The sequence below is a fragment of the Ziziphus jujuba genome, chromosome 1 (assembly GCF_031755915.1).
Source record: "Ziziphus jujuba cultivar Dongzao chromosome 1, ASM3175591v1".
Taxonomy (NCBI): Eukaryota; Viridiplantae; Streptophyta; class Magnoliopsida; order Rosales; family Rhamnaceae; genus Ziziphus; species Ziziphus jujuba.
Window position 1 is genome coordinate 41,431,873 of NC_083379.1, and position 19,488 is coordinate 41,451,360.

The 19,488-nt window shown below is 34.7% G+C and overlaps 3 protein-coding genes and 1 non-coding gene across 5 annotated transcripts; 3 read left to right on the forward strand and 1 right to left on the reverse strand.

The window, feature by feature from the left end:
- Positions 1 to 8,126: 8,126 nt before the first annotated feature.
- LOC107435104 (dormancy-associated protein homolog 4) lies at positions 8,127 to 10,138 on the forward strand. Of its 2 annotated transcripts, none has more exons than XM_016046659.4 (3): positions 8,127 to 8,671; positions 9,506 to 9,608; positions 9,990 to 10,138. In XM_016046659.4, exons 1-3 carry the CDS (start codon positions 8,416 to 8,418, stop codon positions 10,015 to 10,017), a joined length of 387 nt encoding a protein of 128 aa, XP_015902145.2. In that variant the 5' UTR covers positions 8,127 to 8,415; the 3' UTR covers positions 10,018 to 10,138. The 2 variants fall into 2 exon arrangements, with proteins under 2 accessions (XP_015902145.2, XP_015902153.2); XM_016046667.4 differs by having other exon boundaries at positions 8,130 to 8,671; positions 9,506 to 9,589.
- A 206-nt stretch (positions 10,139 to 10,344) lies between these two features.
- Positions 10,345 to 12,333, reverse strand: LOC107434710 (acyl carrier protein 1, chloroplastic). Its single transcript, XM_016046194.4, has 4 exons — positions 12,019 to 12,333; positions 11,787 to 11,909; positions 11,575 to 11,694; positions 10,345 to 11,404 (listed from the first exon to the last, which is right to left on the reverse strand). The coding sequence occupies exons 1-4, from the start codon at positions 12,121 to 12,123 to the stop codon at positions 11,279 to 11,281; spliced, it is 474 nt and encodes a 157-aa protein (XP_015901680.1). The 5' UTR covers positions 12,124 to 12,333; the 3' UTR covers positions 10,345 to 11,278.
- A 170-nt stretch (positions 12,334 to 12,503) lies between these two features.
- TRNAA-UGC (transfer RNA alanine (anticodon UGC)) lies at positions 12,504 to 12,576 on the forward strand. Its single transcript has one exon. It is a non-coding gene; the product is annotated as a tRNA-Ala (tRNA).
- Positions 12,577 to 14,774: 2,198 nt separating this feature from the next.
- LOC107434844 (trihelix transcription factor ASIL2) lies at positions 14,775 to 17,052 on the forward strand. The gene is made up of 2 exons (XM_016046342.4): positions 14,775 to 15,396; positions 15,574 to 17,052. Exon 2 carries the CDS (start codon positions 15,678 to 15,680, stop codon positions 16,884 to 16,886), a length of 1,209 nt encoding a protein of 402 aa, XP_015901828.2. The 5' UTR covers positions 14,775 to 15,396; positions 15,574 to 15,677; the 3' UTR covers positions 16,887 to 17,052.
- Positions 17,053 to 19,488: the final 2,436 nt, after the last annotated feature.

The window sequence follows — 19,488 nt, forward strand, 5'->3', positions numbered from 1 at the left end:
GAGTATGTAACTCCTTTCGGAGAGTATTGTGCTCAACATGGCATAATACATGAAGTTACTCCACCATATTTGCCACACTCAAATGGTGTGGCTGAACGGAAAAATAGAACCTTGAAAGAAATGATGAATGCAATGTTGATAAGTTCTGAAGTACCTCAGAACTTGTAGGGGGAAGCCATTTTGTCAGTAAATGACCTTTTAAATAAGGTGCCCCGAAAAGATAAGGTAAAGACACCTTATGAGGTATGGAAGGGAAGACAACCCTCCTACAAATATTTACGAGTGTGGGGTTGTCTAGCTAAAGTAGTAGTACCTACACCTAAGAAGGTGAAGATAGGTCCCAAAACTGTTGATTGCATCTTCATAGGATATGCACCGAATAGTAATGCATATCGGTTTCTCGTGTATAGGTCAGAAATTTCTGATATACACAAGAACACAATAATGGAATCGAGAAATGCATCATTTTTCGAACATATTTTTCCATATAAAGTGGAAGAAGGATCGAGTACATCTAAACGAACTTATGATACTATTTATGATGATAATCATGATAGTGATCAAGAACAAGAAACTGAAGTTGAGCTTATACGTAGCAAGAGAGTAAGAACTGAAAATTCCTACGGTCTGGATTTTCTTACTTATATGCTAGAAAGTGAACCTCAAAGCTTCCAAGAGGCCATAAATTCTCCTGAAGGGAATTTATGGAAAAAAGCGGTTAAAAGTGAAATTGATTCCATCCTGCAGAATCACACTTGGGAGTTGGTAGATCTTCCTCCAGGTTGTAAACCTTTTGGTTACAAATAGATTTTTAAAAGAAAGATGAAAGCAGATGGAACAATAGATAAATACAAGGCAAGGCTTGTAATTAAGGGATACAAGCAAAAAGAAGGCCTTGATTATTTTGACACTTATTCTCCAGTAACGAGGATAAATTCCATAAGGATGGTACTGGCAATCGCAGCATTGCGGGATCTTGCAGTACATCAAATTGATGTGAAAACAACCTTTCTGAATGGAGATCTAGAGGAAGAGATCTACATGGAGCAACCTGAGGGTTTTACTGCTCCAGGACAAGAAAGAAAAGTTTGTAGATTGGTAAAGTCCTTATATGGACTTAAACAAGCTCCAAAGCAATGGCATCAAAAATTTGATAATGCCATGCTAAAAGGTGGGTTCAAAATAAATGAATGTGACAAGTGTATCTATGTAAAAGATACAGAGAATGGATATGTTATTCTATGTTTGTATGTAGATGACATACTCATAGTAGGTAGTGACGACAATATGGTCCGAACTACAAAAGCCATGTTAAATTCTAAATTTGACATGAAAGATATGGGGCTTGCAGATGTGATTTTAGGTATGAAAATCAGGAGAATTTCGAATGGAATCATTCTTAGTCAAACTCATTATGTAGATAAAATACTGACTAAGTTTAGTAATGATGATACTAGTATAGCCAGAACACCCATAGATATGAGTTTACGCTTATCCAAAAATAAAGGAGAAGGTGTATCTCAAGTAGAATATGCTAGGGTGATTGGAAGTCTGATGTACTTAATGAGTTGTACCAGACCAGACTTAGCCTACGCAATAAATAGATTAAGTAGATACACGAGTAATCCAAATAAAGATCATTGGAAAGGGATCGTTAGAGTACTAAGATATCTACAATATACTCGTGAATACGGACTGCACTATACAAGATATCCTGCTGTATTAGAAGGATACAGTGATGCAAATTGGATATCAGATATAAAGGATTCAAAATCCACTAGTGGCTATGTATTCACATTAGCAGGTGCAGCTGTGACATGGAAGTCCTCGAAACAAACTGTGATAGCTCGATCCACTATGGAATCCGAGTTTATTGCTCTAGATAAATGTGGTGAAGAGGCAGAATGGCTACGCCAATTTTTAGAGGACATTCCGAGGTGGCCTAAACCTGTGCCAGCAATAAGTTTACATTGTGATAGTCAATCTGCGATTGGCAGGGCACAGAATATTATGTATAATGGAAAGTCTAGACACATTCGTCGTAGACACAATTCCATTAGACAATTAATCTCAACTGGAATTATCTTAATAGACTATGTAAAGTCGAAAGATAACATTGCGGATCCGCTAACCAAAGGGTTAAATAAAGAACTAGTTGAGAAGTCATCGAGGGGAATGGGATTGAAGCCCATGAATAAAGTCAATACGATGGAAACCCAACCTAGTTGACTGGAGATCCCAAGATCTAGGTTCAATGGGACAACTCAATTGTAAAGACTAGTATGGATCACTGTGGGGGGTTAATCCCTGCCCATTCCTATGATGAAACAGTGATAAAAAGAGGTTAAGCATAAAAGTATGCTTTTAATGATTCCTATAAGCGTGTGTTTAGTAATCTATGCATAGGTATGCTGATTATATAAGTAATAGGAATTACCTATGTGAGAGAGAAGAGTGGCCGCTTCAAAGGAGAATTGTTTATGGCACAATTCTTTAGAAACTCTCGCAGAACCAGGGAGGTGTTCAGGGCCAAAAAATGAACACAACAGTGAGAACTGAAGTGTATCAGGAAGGAATCATGTGTGGGCTATGTTGTCATTTACACAAAAGATGAAATGGTTCAAAGATATCGCTTCTACCATAAGTCAGTAAAGAAAATGTAGTCTCTCAAGGGAAGGTTCAAAGAGTAACATCTACCTATCTTATGCAGGTTCCGACTGTAGAGCTTTACCACTAGAGTCATGTTTGTATTTTTAAATCAAATCATTCATGTGGGGGATTGTTAAAGTTGGGCCTAGGCCCACAAGTGTGAATGATTTAGGTTTTCGGTTGTTGAGTTTTGTTATAATATTATTTATTTATTTATTTAAATCAAATAATATTTTTGATAATAGTGGGAGAGAGTTTTACGGGAGAATAACTACTTGGGGAGAGTTTGAAGGTTACACGAACTACAACGTTCTTTTCAATTTTTATTTTTGGAAGGAAATACAGAAAAAAAAAAAAGTGTGGTAAAGTGAAGGTACACAGAGAGTTCGAAGAGAAAAGCTTCAGAGGTGTTGAATCTGAAAGCTTTTGCAGCCGTTGTATCCTGGGAGACGTTCGCTACAAAACTCCTGCATCGGTGGGCGTAAAACATCTTAAGGATACTGTGGTATCACATAGGCCTCGGTCAACCGTTCTAGAAAGTAGATCAATTTCAAAGACCTACAGGTTCTAAAATGCTTTATTTATTTTGTATTTATTTTTATTTATTTTGTATTAAATTGTCCACATGTATTTACATATATTCATCTATGATATTTTCCCAACAGAATGATATACAAAATCTGCCTCAATTTATATGAGGATTGAGATGATTTAATGTTGAGCTTTTAGGTCTAGAGGGAATGTTGTCCTCTATCTTACGTATCCTACATTATTATCTTGTAATTTTGCTGATATTCTTTCTCATATTCTGTCCGTTATTTTAGGAATGTAAATCATATATTGATAGGCTCTACAAGATATTAATTTATTAGGATAAGTAAGATCCCTTACTTTTTCATCGTTCCTATTTCCCACCCCATGTGAACATTTTTTTATTTATTTTTTATTTTTAACTCAGCCATTTTAGACTTCTCAATTTTCCAATGTCATCCTATGATTTTAGTATTAGTTCTTTTTAGAATTTAAAACTGAAAAATAACAGAACTTTAAAATTTTAAATGATTAATAAAAATATAATTTATATTGAAAAAGAAAGTCCTAATACTAGCTTGGTTGTATGTGTATTTGATTTTTATTTTTTTCTAATTTTTTAAAAGCCCATTCAAGGATAACATTCCAGAATGTTTTTAAAGACCGTTTGTGATTTTGTTTAATAGTTTAAACATATACATACATATATATATATATATATATATATATACACGGAAGCATTTTCTTTCGTTGTAATTAGTCTTTTAATTTTTTAAGTTAGTTAGAATTATAATTTTTCCTATTTTTTAATATATATATAGATATAGATATATATCATGTCGAGGAATTGTTCTTTTGGATATGTTTTTGTGAACCCTGGACCTGCCAAGCCTACGAATATTTTTTATTTTTTTTTTTATAACCAGCTATTTATTGTAATTCCAACTTGCAGATTATAAATGTGTACTAAGTACAAGTATCTTCTCAGTCCAAAGAGCAAAAGCTCAGTTTAACAAAAGGCGAATCGGGGTTACCCTTTAGTTTGGCATGACACCAGTCGAAGATAAAATGAGCAAATCCCATGAACCAAGTGGTCATGCACCTCATCTCATTTGAGTTATGCATTTTGGGGACATTTTGTTTATATCTATTGCATGGTACAATTTTATTTTTATTTTTTTTGTTTGCCCTGTACAAAGGAATCCAAAGGCACCACTCTTTAGATTTACTACTTGGGCATGGACCCCAGCTAGCATATGTAAACTCATATACTATATGGTTATTTCTCTAAAACAAGTGAAAATTTATCAATATGTAGAACAATTTCTCTAAACCATCATATGTTGATTATATAGATTAAATTTAGGCAATGAAATTTAATTTTTGTATGGATAAAACTCACATGATGCCAGTACGTGTTTGTATACATATAGAGATTAAATTTTCTTTTTTTGAACATGGTGGATAGAATTGATGAGAAGAAAGAATAGATTAGATCCTTATCGTACATTGTCCATTGTGTGATTGTTACTTGGATATCATTTTCATGATTAGAACTCTGACCATTCTATGATACTTCAAATCTAAGCCTCATCCAATTAATAAGAGAACGTATAAATGTTAACTTCATCTTTCACAGTCACACTCTCAACGCCCAACCAGGTAAACTACAAGCCCAGCCATCTCTAACACCACTACTAACCCAAAATTCATATATTTTGGACTGAAAAACTGACATTTCTGGATTTTTTAATTATTTTTTTATATTGTTATTTTTGGAGTTTTTTAATTATTTTTTTATATTGTTATTTTTGGAGTTAATCTTTATATATATGATATGACAGAAATTAATATAATAAATCATTCCAATAATTAAAAGCTTCATCACCATCATAAAAATAAAATAAAATAACTTAATAGCCCCAGAAATACGGTTTGTTTGTTCTTAATTAGACTAATTCTTTATAATAATAAAAAAATGAAGAACTAGACTAATTCTTAATTTGATACAGTTTGACTATCGTGTTCAGTTAGAATATTCTAGTTCTTCAATTTTTGCAGATTTCTACATTTAAGTTGATTATATTAAAATGAAAGCTAACCAAAAACTTATAATGTATATATATATATATATATATTTTTTTTTTTGGGCTTGTAATAATGTAATGTTGGCTTACCAATTGATGATGGTCAGTCTTATGGGTAGCAGTGAATTTGATTTGTCTGCGAAGTGCCAGTATCAAATTCAATACAAAAGAGTTAAACATGAAGATGGGTAATGCTTGTTTACGTAGTTGTACTTGTACCTTTAGCTTTGCTTCTTTACGTAGTTGTATCGTTAGCTTTGATACACATTATTCGGCTTGCTTCTAATTGTTTAGGCTTTTAAGGACCGAAATTGTTAAAGTGTTGATTTTACATTCTGTTGAACTCTAATCCCAATCCAATTGTTGCTGTGTTTGGGTCCTGCTAAAGAAAGGTCTGATTTCTTAGATGGGTCTCCTATTAGGGTGGGTGCTGTTATTTCTCAATTTTGTTTTGGGACAGTTTAAATATGGTGGGCAGGTCAGAAAAGCCCATTGTGTCAGCGTCAGCATCTCCTAGTTTCTGTCTCAGACTCTCAGTAGCCTGCTAATCAATGTTCATTATGTGGGGCTGCTTATTATAACACAAAATATATATAAATAGAATAACATTGCAGGCAGATCAAGTATATTTTTATTATTATATGATTGATTAACAAATTAATATATCTTAAAGCTTTGAACCAATCAAATAATAGTATATGTATACATCATAAATAACTTGGTAAATTATATGGTAACTCTAGTTTATTAATATAAATATATACACTAAAAACAAAAAATTATTGCGTTTTTTTTAATTATTTATTTTCTTTCAGCATTGTTTTTCAACCTAACTTGAATAAAAATGGATTACTTTCAATAAACAATCTATGGGGCTTACATCCATTTCTTTCTACAGTTTTAGCAAAAAAAAAAAAGAAAAAAAAGTCTTTGTACACTCAAAAGAAAGTCTTTTGTGGGGTCTTAAAGATAAAGAATATGAATATAAGAACAAATTCGATGGAAGTGACACTTTGATACTAACATGATAACCAATAGAAGAATCAGAAGAAACCCATTTTTTTTCCCATAATAAAGGAAACATTGCTTGTGTTTGTTGGATCCTATACTTGGGTTATCAAAGTGTTTGGTTGATCGATTGACTTTAGACCATATTTTCCACTAAACCCATATTATATATACGTGTAAGATGTTTAATTTACAACCGAATGATCACTAATCTAATGCTCCTCTAATTAGGTCATACATATCATGATGATCACTTATATGGTAATGGCTGATAACTACTTTTGCCTGTGAAATGAGGTGGTGGACATAAACACAGGTTGCCTTCGTCTATATTAATAAGTTGTGATTTTCACAGCAATAGAATTACAATGAACACTGTCTTTGAAAACAAAAAAAAAAAAAAAACGAAAATGAATAAAATTATGATTAGGTGGAGAAAAACAATTAGGGATAAGCCATCTTTAAGGATAGGACGAGGTTTAAATCGCAAGTCCCAACTTCTTCTACTATATCGAAGTACAAGTTACTAAGTTTGAAATTTGAGACTCTGACTCAGCCTATTGATAAGAAATCTTATATTAAGACTCATCAAAATAACCAACAATCAAAAAGAAAGATTCAAATTAACCAAACTGATGATCTTCTGGTAAACCATACCATTATAGTTGGACTTGGCATATATTAGCCTAATTAATATATATTTTTTTCGTCATTGATTGAGTTGGGTAGTGGAAAGCATTGAGCTGAGCTGGCACTTTTATTGGAAAAATCTAATGAAAATTTTATATTAGCTGATCTTGTCCAAGGAGGAGGCTTTTGGACACTGGAGACTCGGGATGATTGGGGAGATGAAGATGATGCACAATCATTATCACGTGACACATACGTGGGTCCTACCTGGACCCTCAACATTAAACAAATCCAAAGTTTGGTAGATCTTTTTTTTTTTTTTTTTTTTTTTCCCGATTACCTTCAATCTTATCCAATGACGTGGAAAATAAAAAAGTGGGGGACACCTTCGTCAAACTCCTTTACTTCCAATTTTCAATATTTTTTCTTTTTTCTTTTTGTGCCCCAGTGAACTTCGGGCTTGTTTTTTCTGGCTTATCAGCTCTGCTGAAAATTTTGGCTGGCCGCTTTTTCTCAACTTTGTGTGTGATCAAACAATCGATTTTATTAATTAACTCTGAACCTTCTAAAATCTTCAACTCAGGCTATCTACGATGCTCTTAATCGGAATTTAATATCTAGTAATTTTACATTATATGTAGACTATTTAAGTAGTCCCTCATATAATCAATTAGCACTTTAATAAGATGAAAGAGAGTTTAATTTATATTTTATAGTTAAATTTATGACTAATTTTGCAATTAGTTAAGAGTCAAGGTTGTATTAATATTCAGTAGATACAATTTTATTTAGTTTGATTATTTAAAAAAAAACTTTATATTCCTATTTTTAGGTAAATTCCCAATTTAAATATCCAAAAAGAGTGAAGGTTCCCCACAATCCTCGGCAAAAATAAACCAATCTAATAATACCAATATTCATGGAAAAAAAAGATTAAAATATTGGAATTAAATTTCAGGTGTTAACTCTTTAAACTAGTGAGTTAGATCTAATTATATATATTTTTTCAATATATCAGGCTAAGTCATGGAAAGTCAACAAAAGTTTTTTTTTTTTTTTTTTGGGTTATTTTTAAATGCCAAAGTAGATATGGATGGCTCAAAAAGAAAGCCATGTTAGCCGGTAAAAGCCGTTTACTATATCTAGCCGTCACCATGTGTATGTGTCTCTTTCTCTCTCTCTCTCTCTCTCTCTCTCTCTCTCTCTCTCTGCCTTATCGTCTATAAGAAAGCTTTGAATCTGTGTTGTGCGCAGAAAAAAGAACCCTGTTTGTTCTTTAACACAGGAATTCCCACATCTTCTCTCCTTGGTTTCGTTCCCTCCATCTCTTTGTAACAGTCGTATTGGGTCGCAGCAAATTTTATTTTGTACACACTGCAAAATACATATACGTATATATATATAAATAAAGTGGTACGTATACACGAAAAACTCGGCCTATTTTCGGTTGTTACAGAGAAATAGTAGACTATACTTTGGAATATCCTTTGAAAAATCCAAACAATCAATCATGGGATTCCTACACAAGCTTTGGGACGAAACACTCGCCGGACCTGCCCCCGATGCCGGCCTCGGCAAGCTCCGCAAGTACGATTCCTTCTCCGCAACTCGGTCTCCTTCTATGGCTCTTGAGGACGTTCCCGTTACTCGAAGCATTACGCTTCTCAGGACCAGGTCCAACACCGTTGCTGGCTTATCGGTTGACGTTCCTTGTTCTGTACCCGAATCTCCGGCTACGTCCACCACTCCGACAACTCCGCTCACTCGTACGTTTCTAATTATCATTTTCTGTCTCTTTTATTATTATTATTATTATTATTTTATTTTTTTTGCTTGATTATTATTATTATTATTATTCATTTTCTTCTTTTCATCGACTTCTCTTTTATTATATTACATAAATTAATCAACATATAATAATCATTTCCACTCTATCTTAATTCATTTACATTATATTCCTCTGATGTGATAATTATTAATTATATTTATCATATATACGAGTTATATATCTTGGTTGCTCATACCCCAAAAAAAAAAAAAAAAAAGAAAAAAAAATTGGAATGAGGAGTTTTACTTCTTTTTAGTTATTATTATTAATGATTTCTAGTATTCTATACATCTGATTAAAGAAGGGTGTGGCCAGAAATAGTTGTTATGTATGGATCATGCCGAAGATCTAAGAAGTTGAAGTGAAATATTATTAGTCAAATACTTAGGCCAAAAAGGGGCTAACCCGTAAAAGAAATTGTAAAGATTTATTTTCATTTCCATGCTTTTTCCTTTTGAATAAATTGTAAGTTAGGTCCATTTACTTGCTAAAAACAATAGAAGATGAAATTAACCATAAAACTCTTAGTTTTAAAAGTAGTTTGAGGTTTATAAAAATACTAATCATAATAATAATTGTAACTACTTTCTTGTTACAAATTAAGTTTGAATTTTCCATAACTTTTGACAACCCAAATGGAATTTATTTCTTTTATATCTCAATTATTTGGATGGTTATTAAATGTAAGTGACCCATTGTTGAGGTTGAGGTTATACATTTATCATAGATGGTAGACTTACCTGGTTGGGGTTTTTGTTTTGTACATGCACAGCGGAAACGCCAGCAGAAGGATATTTCAAGAAATTTACGAGGAGAAAATCGCCAGCTGCGGAGTTCGATCGCGCTGAATCTACAAGTCTGACTATTTACGATTGGTTGTTCGCTATTATTTGTTTCAAAAATCACACACACACACACACATATATATATATATATATATATATTCTTAATTATTTGCATTTCTCTGCGTCTTATCCCTACCTTCTCTAGCTAACACAAATTAAATTAATTAATTAATCAAAGGATCTTCAACACTTATACTGGGGCTATCTCTATCCAAATTAACTATTTTTATTAAAAGAATAAAAATAAAATGGTTGGAAACAAATAATGCAAATTGACAAAAACCAAGAAATTAGTGACTGTTAAATGGGGTCGGATTCGTAGAGAGGGGAAATGAAATGAATGCTTTGAACATATATATATATATATATGCACACTCCCTAATGCTAATCCGCTTGGGTGTGTTTTTGCAGGGTAGTGATTAACGCTTTGGATTGTTAAGAGAGAGGAAGTGACGATTTTGCTTGAAGAATAATCATATACATATATATATATCGGCAACGCCACAGTATACATTGTACATAGAGGAACTTTGTGAATATAAATATCTTATTATAAGTAATATTATATTGCATCTGTGCATATATATATATATATATATATGTTATTAAAAAAAAAATTAAGTATATAAAATTTAAAATATGTACTATGTATATATATATATAAAATGAATAAGACGGTTCGAACGAGGAACACTTGTATAGGACGAACCTAATCGATGCTTCTTGGAGTTTTGGAGGAAGTAGGGACAGCCTCCTCAATTTGGAGTTTTGTGTTTTTTTTTTTGTTTTTTTTAAAACTTTTTCTCCCGATATTTTGTACATATATATTGGTTTTTGTTTTTCTTTGGGTTGTTCTTGTACGTATGGATTGTGTTCTCTGAGTCCTCTTCCAATGAAACTCGTTAGGAGCTTTAAAACTTATCTTGCTTTGTTCCTTTGGACCCTCACATTTACTCCTTTTTTATTTTTATTTTTTCCTAGCTGGTTTGGCATTTTTTATTTTTATTTTTTTGGTTTAAATGTATTTTTAAAGACTAAATATAGACTATTATTATATTCATTTGTACTGGCATTAATTTTTTTTTTAAAAAAAAAGGCTTGGTTAAAATGTGGAAAATTTTACTGACAGATTGAAATAATTTTCAATTTTATATATGTTTCTGTTTCTGTCCCATTCTATTAAGGATTGTAATTAGGTCTTGAGAAGTACTATAAATAGAACTTGAAATACAAATAATTCATAAACTCCTAAACTCAAGGCTTAAGGGGAAAAAAATTAATTAAAAAAATGTTTCATAAACGGGCACATATATTTAATCAAGTACCAATGTTTTATTACCAATTTCACAATTTCTACCACAAAATGGATCGATAATTAATGCAGACTGAAGCCATAACTCCATTTGAATTAACTTTAGTTATAACTTTTATCTTCTTTTATTTTGAGAAGATTGCAGGACCAAAAAAAAATAAATTCTTATAGCTTATTTGTGATTCTACATTTCAAAGGAAAATTTATAGAATTCAGGATCATCTATTTGTGGAGTACTTCATGAGTACAGAAACAATCTCTTAGGGGTATGAGAAAAAGAAATTAAACATGGATTTAAAAAAAATAAAAAAAAATCCCTTAATTTGGTAAACTCTTGGTGGCTTGATTCGTAACGTAATATTAATCTGGAAGCAATTATATATTTTGCTTAATTAGCAGCTGCTTTAACTTTCTCAATTAGATCAGCCGCATCTTGAACGGTTGAGATATTCTCAGCTCCTTCTTCGCCAATTGACACACCAAATTTCTCCTCCAAAGCCATCATGATTTCAACCTGCAGGTCCAATTTCATCCATCGATCACCAAATTGAGAGCTATAGCTACCACAATGTATCCCAATTACATTGAACATTCATATATATGTATATATATATATATATATATATATATAGTATCACAGACATATGGATGATGATTTGGAAGAAAGAAAAAGGTTAAGCATACAGTGTCAAGGGAATCAGCCCCCAAGTCAGCAAATTTGGTTGTGGGTGTGACCGTGCTTTCATCAATGGAAAGTTGCTTGGCAATTGTGGTCTGGACAGTTTTCAGAGTCTCTTGTTCAGCCTGCAAATTGAATGTCAGATAAAATTAACAAATATTCAAAAAGCGGTTCTTTCTTATGATTCTGAGCGAAAATTAAGTATTAAGATTTGTACAATGGATAAGCATGAGATTCTACTAGTCTTGTAGCAACTAGGGAGTGTAAATGACAATCTTTCTGCTGCCTCTGTGGTGTCGATCCTCTGAACAAGTCTTAACCCACTAAACACTGGACCTCCCTGCACATTAAAAGAACAAAAACAATAAACATATTTGTATATATTAATGACTCTGTTTCTTCAGAAAAACAGTGACAGAGAAAAGGTTAATTTGGCATTTAGATATTACAGCGGTAGAGAATAAGTTGTTATGTCGGGAAGTTGTGCGTCTGGGCATTGCATTGCAGGGCAGAGTGGCTAATGGGATTGGGAAAGTTGAAATGAAAGAAGCCATGAGTTTATTTATGAAGTTAATACGAATATGAAAGTAATTAGAAAGAAGGGAATTGGAGAATTTGTTAAAGAGTGATTGAGATATGTGACACCCATACAGTTTGGATGATATTATATATGTTCAATCATAGAGCTACGCTTAGAATTGAATTCGATGATAACAAAGAAGTATAATAGAATAACCCCATAAGTTAGGGCGGATTGTACCATGCTTTATGAAACTTCAAACAGCTTATTAATATCGATCTCCATCGTAACGGCCTAGAAGACAGACCCATGCAACCCCCTTCGAACAGGACAAAAAATGTGTGCTTCTTGTTCTTCGTCAGGGATGTTGAATTATAAGGGATAAGTAAATAAACTTCAGAAACAATGTCAAACGGGGATGTAGCTCAAACGGTAGAGCGCTCGCTTTGCATGCGAGAGGTACGGGGTTCGATACCCCGCATCTCCACTTTTCAGTTGCATTTTTGAAATTTTCCTTTAACTTTACCAAATGTACTTTCACTCTCTTCTATTTGTTGTTTGTGGCTCTTTTTTCTTTTGTTTTCTTTTTTTATTTGCGCAGACATGGAATGGATACCTTTATTTTTTAATCTCAATTTTCGTTCAGAAGCTTCACCTCCTTTATTAAGCTGCCAACAAGTCTAACGAGGAAAGGAAAGAAAAAAATAGTAAAAAGTTTTTTTGTTTTGATTTGAATAACAGGTTTTAGGAATTATATTAATCATACATCAATGTCAATAGTGTGTAGAGAGCTCCATTATTAATTTCATATTAAAGTAGAACAATCCTAGATGCTCTTTAACATGCATATAGATAATCTAATATCCGAAATTTGAAAAATTAACTTTTAATTGTTTTTCAAATTTCTTATTTTGTAGTATTTAATGCCACATAATGTCCTTGACAAAGATGGGAATGTGGAATATCATAGCGATAATGTCCTTAGCAAGTGGTTTGTGCATCTTATAAGCTTCTCATTTTGAAAATGACATGGATCTTGAAACTAATCTATCTCATTGGTTTTTTATCTCACCTAATGTAGACATTAATTTTGACTTGAGCTATTATATGACTGCTTGTTTTTAACTTTTAACCTAGGGACTTTTTATTACCCCCAAAAAAAAAAAAAAAAAAAAAAAAGAAGGGATTTTTGAAATATCATTCATCAAATAAACTAATGCCGTTCAATGGTAAAAAGAATTATAAGAATGCAGTTGACCTAAGAGGTGAGAACAAAGGTTTGGTCTGTAAAAGCTGTCTCGGTCAGGTTACTGCTAACTCCTACATCTCTATTGGCTAGGAAGGATTACGTCTACGCCTAGCTACGGGGAAAATCAAGTCCTATAACATGCTTTTGGGCATTATATATGTATATGTAGGTCCCGCTAGTTGCCAAAAAGAAAATGTATCTAGGTCCCTCTACATCTTGAAAGCACTGTACAAATGGTCTCGAACTAGTCTCATTTCAATCTGGTTATCCTTTTTTGCCATGCTGGTCCATTTTGGTTTATGAAGTGATTGCTATAGGACACAAAAACTTGTGCTCTTAAATATTAGGTTTTTAGGTGGGTTAATAGGCTTAGAGAAAACAGAAAGTGTTTGCATTTTATAAACAATTCCAGAAGTAGAAACTATTACACACTTAACCCAACAAGCCCTACAAGTTTCCTAATTCTGTCTGCACAAATTTTGCTACCCAAATATTATTTGTGGGTTAAATCCATTTCCGAATGACTCATTTTCCCATCATTTTTGTGACTGAAGAAAATGACCAATTGGTATTTATTACAACATTTGCAATCCCAGAGTTTCTTAAATTTTCAAAAACAACCTCTCGGAAGTTTTGATTGAAAAGGGTAAGAGAAGAGAGAGTCGTGAAAAGCATCAGAAAAAAAAAGGTATACGATGATGATTGGTTCACATCCCCACAACAATATCCCAATAGTTGTGGTCCCAATTTTAAATAATGCGGGCACACACCTTATAATTTCTTCCCACCGCAAACCATGACTCATCGTCTGTTTTGGCCATTACGGAAAACATGACGTCAAGAAATATCTGCCGGTAAAACCTGTGGGCTATTATTCTCTTTTTCCCCATAATTTACCGTTTACCGGCATTCACACGTCACCTTCCACCTAAAAACCATATCACGCGCTATGACCGTCCAACCCTTTTTTTCCTGACACTGCACTTGAAAACGTGATGTGTGCCCGTTTTTGCCCTTTTTTGAGGCCGAAACCTTTTACAGACAATTGTCGGTTATCGTCGTCGCCTTCGATTTCGATAACTTCACCTCGCGGTGAGTTCCTCGTTTACCGCCGAATCTCCGTTAAATCAAACACGTAACGCTAACCGTCAAAAAGTTGCCGTAACTAAACCTTAAAAATTCTTTTTTCTCTCCAACCCCAACCCCAACGTACCCAAACTCACACGCTTTTCCCACTTCAACCGAAGAGACTTTGAGTCATCCACCCAATGACTTTACTACCCCCCCCCCCCCCCCCCCCCCCAACATACACCCCTAACGTGATAAATACATACAACGACCACATTGCCTTCTGTGTTTTATTCAATTCAACGTCAATACATTTGTAGAAATATTAAGCATTTTTTATTTTTTATTTTTTTTAGATAATCTTTTTGGGTTTTTTCTTTTAAATAGAAAAATAATATTAAAAAGAAATTGAACAAATAATGCTAAAAGAAAAAGTGAAAGTTGGGTTAAGAGAGTAACGTAGATTAGATTGTTTAGATGTAACAGCATAGAAGAAGGGCAGGAAAAAAAAGCAGGTACGACCGGTAATTCCAGAAAGAGAGCGTGGAGTTTTACGTCAAATAATACCCAACGCCAGATAAATACAGCCAAATTCCCAACTCTACGTTACCAAACAAGCCGGCACCTCACCGTCACGCCGGTGAAGATGACTACCTTGACTTGTCCAATTGAACATCGCCACCTCATCAATTCCATCCTTATTCACTTCCACGTGTTCCTTTCTTCTGTACCTCCTCGACGGAAGTCGTCAAACCCCACCCAACCTCTCATCCCTCTCTCTCTCAGCTTTTTCCGTCAACCGAGAAAAAAAAATAATTAGAAAAAAAAGAAAAGAAAAAAATTAAGAGAAATTGTAATTCGCAAACGTGAAAAGCCGGTCAACCAAATCCCTCATCCACTCTCTCTCTCCCTAAAACGACACTTCCCACCTTTCAATTATCGGATCGGCGATATCCTGCGCACAACGGCGCACATTAGCACCCATCACAGGTATATATTCGCCGGTCAAATATCTCATCTCATTCAAGGGAGTTCACATATTCGCCGGCTCACCTAAACCCTAACTCTCTCTCTCTCTCTCTCTCTCCTTCTCTCTCTTTTTCTCTATCTTCTTTTCTTTTCTTTTCTTTCTTCCGTCTTATCTCTGCAAATTCCTCGATTATTTAGATCGGTGATCGTCTCCGAAGTTCGTGAACCATAACTCCGCTACAGATATCTCGCCGAAAGCTTAAATCTTTGGCCGTTTCCGTTTGTCTTAGATCGGGATTATCATGGAAGAGGACGACGAGATCCAGTCACATCCGTCGCCGGGAAGTGGATCTCCGGCGTCGCCGAGGTCCAACGGTCGGATAACGGTGACGGTGGCGTCGGCGCCACCACCTCAGCCACCGAGTCAGAGCCCGTTGACCCTGGCCCTTCCCATTCAGCAGACAACGACGAGGAACGGTGGAGGAGGAGGAGGAGGAATAGGAGGAGGAGGGGGAGGGGGTGGCGGTGGTAGAGAGGATTGCTGGAGCGAGGGAGCGACGTCGGTTCTGATCGACGCTTGGGGCGAGAGGTATTTGGAGCTGAGCAGGGGGAATCTGAAACAGAAGCACTGGAAGGAGGTTGCCGATATCGTGAGCGGGCGAGAGGACTACGCGAAGACCCCAAAGACGGATATTCAGTGCAAGAACCGCATTGATACAGTGAAGAAGAAGTACAAGCTCGAGAAGTCCAAGATTGCCGCCGGTGGAGGACCCAGCAAGTGGCCTTTCTACGAACGCCTCGACCATTTGATTGGTCCCACCGCTAAGATTGCCGGCCCTGCTAGCCATACCACTCCTTTAGCCATTTCATATCCGCAGCAAAACCAGAAGGTTCCGTTGGCAATTCCAGTTGGGGTTCGCGGCGGGGCGAGTCAATTTCAAGGACAACAACGTGATCAGAAACACCACCACCACCACCACCACCAACACCAGCCAGTGCAGTCCAAGTCTCAGAAGATGCAGTTTAGGAGACGTGGTGGTGGTCCAATCGATTCGGAATCGTCCGGGGATGCTTCGCCGGCTTCGACGGATAGTTTGCCGCCGGAGATTTACGACAGGAAGAGGCCGAGGGTAGTTAGAGATATGGGTTCTAATCCGGCGAGGGTAGGAGGAGCAAGTGGAGGAGGATTGGCAGCGACCGGTGGAGGAAGAGATGGTGGCAGAGATAGTAAGAAAGGTTGGGGAAACGCTATGAAGGAATTGACGCAAGCGATATTGAAGTTTGGGGAAGCGTATGAACAAGCCGAGAGCTCAAAGCTGCAACAGGTTGTGGAGATGGAGAAGCAGAGGATGAAGTTTGCCAAAGAGCTGGAACTGCAAAGAATGCAGTTCTTTATGAAAACCCAGTTGGAGATCTCGCAGCTGAAGCATGGAAGGAGGGGTGGGATTGGTAATGCTAGTAATCACCACAGCAACGCCAATAACAACAATAATAGCGATAGCAGTAATTAGGATTTTTAGATTTTGGCTGATTTGGGGTTTGGTTTCTGTGTTTAATGGGAGAAAGAAAGACCCACCACCACCGTGTTAGTAAAAATTTGTATTTGGGAACTTTGGTAGGTCTTGAGTGTATCTGTTTCTTTATCCTTAATTTAATCACAATTTTAACTTTGTCAAATTTTAGGATACTTTTTGAGTAAATTGCTTTCCTTATTAATTCCCACTTGGATTCTCTTATCTGGCATATTTCTGCATAATTTTTTGCTTGGTGGAAGCTCTGCAAAACTTTCAATGAAAATTTGAGAAACAAATTAGACTTGTGGCTTTGAGTTGGCTTTTAACTGTTTATTCCTTGTATAAACACAAAAAACTTTTTGTGAAATTTGAGAGATAAATAGTAACTTGTAGCTTTGAGTTGGCTTTAAAGAGTCATACTTCTAGTCTCTGCTAAACTGCCTTCTCTGCTACATGTAACAGCATACTTTCGTGGCCATTGATGAAAGTGGCAATCTTTTCGTCCTGGAAAACATGTCAAATAAATAAAAATAAAATAGAAAACATCAATCTTCTACTGTAGAAAGAATATGCTTGAGAAAGAGCATAATAGAACAATAAATATTATATTTGAGATTACTTGGCAATTACATTTTCATAGCAGAGATAGTACACGCGAGGGCTTACCAAGAAATGAATTTCAAAACACCGACATCCTTATCAGTTAGGAACTTTTTAAGCTATTAGGTTATCATATTAAATTATATGTTTTGGATTAATTTGAAATAAACATTAGCAGTTTCCCTCCAATATTACCATTATAAGAACCCTTAAAAGAATAAATTTGTCCCCCAAGAGGGTGTCCTATGAATGGACGGACAACCCGTGATTCAGGCAATTCTTTGATTCTTTCTTGAGTCTTTGTTATCTTGGCCTCTGATTCTTATTGCTTTGTATATAGACTACAAAAGTAAAGAAACTACCGATTGGTTGCAGCAAGGAAAAAAAAAAATTCCATTAGTTTTTAAAAAGATTTAAGCACGCAGATAATGACCGGCTCCATCAGCAGACACTAGAAACCAAACACCAAAACCAGCAAATGGAAAAAGGAAAACAAAAACACACCAAGCCGTAAGCACCAAGAAACCATAAACCACCTTCGTGAATGAAACTGTTCAATCTGCACAACAATCCACAGACATACTGTAGAAAATCCATGGAACTAGTAAAAAGTATTTGTATCGTTCATGAGCCAATTGGTATGGAAATGTTGTTAGCATGGAAGAAAATTAACAATGTTCCTGTAACTATGCTTGAAAATGTCACAACAAATATTACGCGACTCCCATTTACCTTGCTAAGTGACACAGTGATAGCAGGAATTAGAATCCTCTGGATTGTTTCTTGGCTCTTACTACACATTTTCTACTTTCTAAACGCGTAAAGCTTTAATTTCTCAATTTTCTTCTACTGTGAATATGGGGTCTGGCTATCTCTGTCCGAGTAACAGGACGTAGAGCTTATTACTGGGCCTAGTCTTACTCGTAAGATTTACATGCCATGTTTGTCCGGGCTCATGGTGTATTAATTATTTTATTTTTAATTTGAATGTATGACTTTTATTGTAGTCCGACGGACTCATTGCATCTATTTGAAGAAATTATGGATTCGATTCCTGATAAGTTTCATCTGAGATTTAACATGGGTTTCATGTACTGCACATTGGGAAAAAATGATTGGAACAGCCAAACTGTGATGGACCGGAAAATTTATGGATTTTTGTCGGATTTTAAATCAACAGCTGCTAAGTTTCCTATCATTTGGACTGAAGATACTCACCGGGAAAATCTATTTTTTCTATTATCAAAAAAATATATTTATATATATATATATATATATATTTACAGTTCATTTATGGTGTGGACGGTCTTCATGCAGACCACAGTATTGGTTATAGTTTTTTATAATATTGGTGACGATTTTCTAAAAAACCGTCGTTAATACTATGAAAAATCGTCACTAATACTGTGGTCTTCATACGGACGATCTTCACCATAGAATTTCCATATATATTTATATGGTTGAAACTTCTTACCAGAAAAAAAAGAAAAAATACAATGGTTGAAACTATTTTCATCACCTGTTAGCTCAATAACCTTTTTTTTTTTTTTTTTGGTTATTTTATTTTAACTTACATGTGAAGATTCGTTTAGATTGTGAAAGTTTCTGATTTTTATATGCAGCTTTCCTTAAGTTTCCTTCCCACCAACAGTCAACTTAGAGGCCTTTACCTCTATCTGCCATATTTAATTCATCAACTACTGCATGGTTTACTTAAGTAACCAACATCTTGTCCTAACATACATAATCAAATAATTAATTCCCTTTTCCCATATTTAAACCAATAAACTTTTATCACATTGTCAATTCCACAAATGTTCAGCAGATGGTAATGTGTGTATCTAGAATATTGTATTTCTGCTACAAACACTATCAATTTTTTCATATTAAATATATATTATAGTTCCAAGAAATTTTACTTTTGACATATATTTTAGTATATATAAATTTTTTAAAATGTATATCAATACATTATAATATATGCATTTAACATAAGATA